This window comes from Nicotiana tabacum, chromosome 1 (genome assembly GCF_000715075.1).
Source record: "Nicotiana tabacum cultivar K326 chromosome 1, ASM71507v2, whole genome shotgun sequence".
Taxonomy (NCBI): Eukaryota; Viridiplantae; Streptophyta; class Magnoliopsida; order Solanales; family Solanaceae; genus Nicotiana; species Nicotiana tabacum.
The window spans coordinates 209326788-209333050 of record NC_134080.1 but is presented as its reverse complement, the minus strand read 5'-3'; the positions used below and the strand labels follow the sequence as shown (position 1 = coordinate 209333050).

General features: G+C 34.4%; 1 protein-coding gene across 1 annotated transcript; it reads right to left on the bottom strand.

The window, feature by feature from the left end:
* Positions 1-1416: 1416 nt before the first annotated feature.
* Positions 1417-2273, bottom strand: LOC142164727 (uncharacterized). Its single transcript, XM_075223171.1, has 2 exons — positions 1962-2273; positions 1417-1689 (listed from the first exon to the last, which is right to left on the bottom strand). Exons 1-2 carry the CDS (start codon positions 2271-2273, stop codon positions 1417-1419), a joined length of 585 nt encoding a protein of 194 aa, XP_075079272.1.
* Between the last annotated feature and the right edge of the window lie 3990 nt (positions 2274-6263).

Here is a 6263-nt window from a genome sequence, read left to right as displayed (position 1 = left end):
ATCAAATTTGCCGAGTTGTTGATGATTGGAAAGGATGTGCAGCAATTCCAACCTGAAGCCATAAAAAACTTTCGAAAAGAATTTGCTGCAAATCTTTGGGCACATGGTGAATGAAAAAGAAATTCTGGTTATGATACTCCACCAGAAAATGTTGGTGATGATTATGAGAGTGAAAATGAAACATTCTGTCCAAAGGAGTTGTAAAGAAATTGTGGTGTTATTTTTGTATAAAATTGCTGTAAAGGTGACATCTGAATTATGCCAGTTTAGGATAGTTCTGAAATATTCTGTAAATTTGTGAAAAGGCACTTATATTTTGTTTTGTTGGCATAGCGTAATTTTTTGTAACAGCTATGCAAAATTACAATTTCAAAAGTTATGTCAAGGCATTTTGTTATTTATTTCGTTATTTCTCTCAACTGTTGATTTGTCCATTGAGATTGTTAGTATTTGTTCATGACTAAGTGTAAGTGAACTTCAAATTCAAAGTTAATGACCAAATGTCCTTAACTTTTGAATTTGAAATTCAAAGTTAAGGACAGACAGTCCTTAAGTTTTGAACATGGGACTATACTTAAGGACCTCATGTCCTTAACTTTTGAACTTGTATTTCAAACTTAAGGACTCCTGTAGTTAATGACAAACAGTCCTCAAGTTTTTAACATGGGACTATAACTTAAGGACCTATGTCCTTAACGTTTGAACTTAAAATTCAAAGTTAAGGACAGACAGTCCTCAAGTTTTTAACATGGGACTATAACTTAAGGACCTCATGTCCTTAACGTTTGAACTTAAAATTTAAAGTTAAGGACAGACAGTCCTTAAGTTTTTAACTTGTATTTCAAACTTAAGGACTCCTGTAGTTAATGACAAACAGTCCTCAAGTTTTTAACATGGGACTATAACTTAAGGACCTCATATCCTTAACTTTTGAACTTGAAATTCAAAGTTAAGGATAGACAGTCCTTATGTTTTTAACATGAGACTATAACTTAAGGACCTCATGTCCTTAACTTTTGAACTTGAAATTCAAAGTTAAGGACAGACAGTCATTACGTTTTTAATATGGGACTATAACTTAAGGACCTCATGTCCTTAACGTTTGAACTTAAAATTCAAAGTTAAGGACAGACAGTCCTTAAGTTTTTAACATGAGACTATAACTTAAGGACCTCATGTCCTTAACTTTTGAACTTGAAATTCAAAGTTAAGGACAGACAGTCATTACGTTTTCAAAATTGCAAGTTGAACTTACTGACTCCTGTTAATAACTTTTAATTGTTGAACTCAAAAGAAATTAAAAGAACGTAACAAGATATAAATATTGAAAATCTAGGCATCCGCTCAAATTAGAATAATAATGAATACAATCTATAGCAAAAACTTAAAAGAGTCGATAAACATAAGTGTATATTTCTACTCTTCTCTATGCTTTCTTGAAAATGGATGGAGTGCCAGAGAATATATACAAGTTGTTCTGTTATGACCAATTCTTCTGCAACGACCACATTTGAATGTTATTTTTGATGGCTCGGTAGCAGGAATATGCCTTTTCTTTTGCCTTCTACCTGGTGGCACTTTGAAATCTGGAGGTTTAACAATTTGTGACTTAACACTCTCTGGTACAATCCATGAATCAGTATGTCCTACATGATGTATTTGTCTTTCATATGTTTTCAGCCAAGATTCCTTTAAGTACCAGTGCGAACAAAAGTCGGACTTCTTGATGTTTCTCTTCTCGATAGTTGCAATGGCATGTATGCATGGTAATTCATCAAGTTGAAATTGAAAACAATCACATGTTCTTTTGTTTAAGTCCACCAAGAAAGTTATTCCTTCTTCTTCAACTCTAGAACGCCATGAATCAACAGGGAAGACCTTCAATGTTGAAAAATTATAAGTGAGTACATTATGTTAAAAAATGTCAAAATCATAATATAAACATAAAACATAATACTTACGTTCAAAGTAAATGCTAAATCTATTCTGTTCTTCAATTCCTCCTCTACCCAACAAGAAACATCATAAAATGTTCCTTCTGCTTTATTTCTTCTTTCATAAAACCAATGTTGTAGCTTCACTTGAATGAAATCCATCATTCTTAGTATAGGCAGCTCCCTTGCTTCTAATAGCACTGAATTCATCGACTCAACTATGTTTGTTGTGAGCATGTCATATCTTCGTTGTGGACTACAAGAACGTGCCCATCTTTCCGGTGGTTCTTCCATCAAGTAGTCATAAGTTTTCTTATCTACATTTGCAATATCTGACATGTATATGTCAAATTCTTTACGCTTGTATACTCTTGCAGCACTTTGGAAAAGTTTTATGACCTCACTTTTCACCTTTCTTCACTTTAGGTTCTGCTCCAAATGATAGATGCAAATCCCATGATGGCTTTCAGGATATACCTTTACAATGCCATTTGCAATAGCTTGATGCCTGTCTGATAAAAAAATCAAATTCTCACGGCTCCCAATTGCATTGCGAAGCTGACTAAAGTACCACTCATAGGAATTGTTGTTTTCAGATTCTGCTATTCCAAAGGCTAATGGGAAAATTTGGTTATTTGCATCTTTTGAAACTGAAATCATTAAAACACCACGATATTTTGACTTCAAAAAAGTCGCATCAATAGCAATCACTGGTCTACAATGATTCCAACCAGCTATCGATGATCCATATGCGTAAAACATATAAAGAAACCTGAAAATACAATATAAAACAAGGTTAAAAAAATACCCGAAGTTTAGGACAGTCAGTCCTTAACTTACATTTACAAGTTATAAAGTTAAGGACATGTTGTCCTTAACTTTTATTTCAAAGTTCAAAACTTAAGGACTGGAAGTCCTTAACTTTTAATTACAAGTTCAAAACTTAAGGATAGGCAGTCCTCAACTTCTGGTTATAACTCAAAAGTTAACAAGGCTAAAGACAACATGTCCTAAATTGTTTACCTGTTGTTGTCGTCTATCTTTATGTTAGTATAAGTTCCCGGGTTTTTACTTGTCATCATATACAAGTATGAACACAATAATTCATAATTTTCTTCGGGACTTCCTCTTATTAAAGCGGAAGCATGTTGAATAGCACGCCACGCCTTGTGATATCCAATGTCTAGTCCATGCAATTTTTGCATCTCTGCCATAACAAAAGCTGGTGTAACTTCAAATCTTGGGTCCCGAAAGATTATCGATAATGTAACCACTAATCAACTTTGAAGTAGCATGCCTTTGATCTGCTTTCCTAGTGTTAACAGAGCAGTCATGCTTTTTCTCAAGCTTTACTATCTTGAATAATGTTGAGTCTTTAATTCTGAAAGCACGCACACACCAACGACACCTATCATCATTGCATGTCAACGAATATCTTGTTGAGCTTGATCTAACAACTTTGAATTCAAAATGTCCTTTGATTGCTACATTAGAAAAATAATTAATTATGCTCTTCTTCTTGTCAAATACTGATCCGACTTTTATTTGATCCAAAGAAGCATTTTCTCTTAATATCGTAGTTGGGGATTCTTTTTGTTTCAAATTTGATCTTCGTTTAGTTATTTGAGTGCAGGTTTTGTCAGCAACTACTTCGATTACCGGTGCACTCTCTAAGACTTGAATACCCAAAGCTTGTTCGTTGTCAATCTCTATAATGCTTTGTCCTTCTACTTGAATAGAATCAAATGTTTGATGCACTTCTTCATTTAATGGTTGAGCTTCAACCATATCTACTTCAACTATCTGTTGGCATCGCTCTTGATTGTCATGTTGAGTTTTTTTGTTGGCATGTTCATTGCTTGTTGATGCAAAAACTCTTTCCGAAATATCAACTATGAAACGACAGCTCTTGAAGAGTGAATGAGTTTTTAGCAACTCTATACATGTGTGAAGATCTAAATCTTTGGATACAAGCATTCCTTTGCTTGTTCCAAGGTTGATATCAAACCATATCACTATTTCAAACTTTTCTCTATCCAATTCAATAAGCTCAAAAATCTGTTTAACGAAATCTTCAAACTGAATTGACTCAGGTGCTAGGAAAAGCTTTGTTTGATGATCAATATATTTATAGTCTTCAGTCCATCTACCATTAAAAACAACTATTATGCATATTGTTTCCATCCTACAAGTCAAGAGAATGGGAAACAAAGGACATACGTTATAAAGCAATCCTTGTAGAATTAAGAACAGGTGTACTGTAAGTGCAAGACCAAGATAAGGACTGTCTGTCCTTAACATTTAAACATGTAATTAAAGTTAAGGACTGTCAGTCCTGAACATTTAAACATGTAATTAAAGTTAAGAACTGCCAGTCCTTTAAACATTTAAACATGTAATTAAAGTTAAGAACTGTCAATCCTTAACATTTAAACATGAAATTAAATGTTAAGGACTGTCAGTCCTTAAGTTTTAAACATGGAATTAAAAGTTAAGGACTGTCAGTCCTTAACTTTTGAACCAGAAATTAAAAGCTAAGGACTGTCTGTCCTCACGCTTGTATGATGAAATCTCTCTTTGGTTGAAACATAGTTCAAGCACGAAATTCAAGTGGTGGTCATTCTGGTTGTGTTAGTCCACAAGGTCTTTCTATTAGGTATTAGACCAAAATCCCTCATTAAAGGCCTATACATGTGTAGCCTTAGACATCAGTTGATTTGTATTTGAGAAAGCTATAGATTTAGCTTGATTTTATCTGTGAAAAGATGTATGTATGAAAAAAAATATTAATTTTCTTTGACTGACCTTGGGTGTTACTCTAAAGCTCATTATGTGTTAGCATTTGCTATATAAGTTGTTATGTCTTTTCCTTTTCTAACCCGTTGGCGCTTCTTTTGACTTTCTTAATTGCATATCCTATTTCCTTCAGTTGATTGGATTTTGTACACTATCTAAGCAAAGTACCAGGTGCATAATTAACTCCAAGATTAATTAGTGAGGTTTATATTGACATTGTGATTCCAAATCTTTGCCGTACATTATAAATGCGGTAAAGTGCCGTTCTTCAGGCTCTCCAGTAATATCTACTAGCACGTTGAATGCGGATTGATTTTCACACTTTCTTTGTGAAAAACTTAATCATTAGTGAGGCCTAGGGAATTTTACGCTTCATCCACAATTCTACAACAATCTTAAATTAGTTTTAAGAAATGAATACATCGTAGCTTGTTTTAGGCGCGATTAATAATACAATCATCGTGATTACGGGTACGGTTCACATGGTGTGATCTTGATACATAAATCCAAATGCGGTTGTGCATTTCATGTGCACCGATCATAACTTTGAATATTCTTAATAAAATAAACATATTGTAAATCGCGGATGCATTTCATGTGACGCAGTTCGCAATGTGTACGACAATCATGACTTGTTACAAAAAATAATTCCATAAATGTCAAAAGCGGTTAAAGGGAATAAAATGCACATAGGTTTTAAGTATTTGTTAAATCAGATAATTAGGACAATTATTAATAGTTGAGCGACCGTGTTAAAACCACGGAACCCGGGAATGCATAACACCTTCTTCCGGGTTAATAGAATTTCTGTATTTCCCGGACTGTAAGATATAGTCATACTTCATCGATTCGGGATTTTAAACCGGTGACTTAGGACACCATAAATCATCCCAAGTGGCGATTCTGAATTTGAATATAAATAATCTCATTTCAGTTATGTCACTTAAATTGGAAAAAATCTCTATCACCGCGGGAAAAAGGAGGTGTGACATCTACTGCGAACGAAAATAATCAGGTGAATCAACAAGGTAGAATTCCACCACGTCACACATCCACAACTACTCCACAACATTCACGAGAAAGTTCACCTGAAAGTCTGTTTCTCATACTGATGGGCAACAAGGGGGTGAACAAACCATCGAGCAGGATACTTTGAAGCAATTGATTGCATAACATGTGAATGAAGCACTGCGGGCTTTTACAAATAGATTGCCCAATGCTGTACAAACTCCACCACCAGTAAATACCACTTTGGAAAATCCGCACTCAGGACTTGACAATTCTGAAAGTGGAGAAATTCCAAACGAATCCCGACATGGAGGATTAGGTAAACTGAATAATTTTAATTTATAAAGTTTAGTACTAACTTTGCAGAAACAATTCAAGGAGCAAAATAAGCGTATAGAGCAATGTGATAACCCGAAAGGTCATCACTTATTTTAAAAAAGTCAATTCTGTGTTTTGAGGCCTTAAAACCCTCTTTTTGTCTCACCTCGATTTGCGTGCACAGTCCGGGCGTATAGCCGAAAAGCT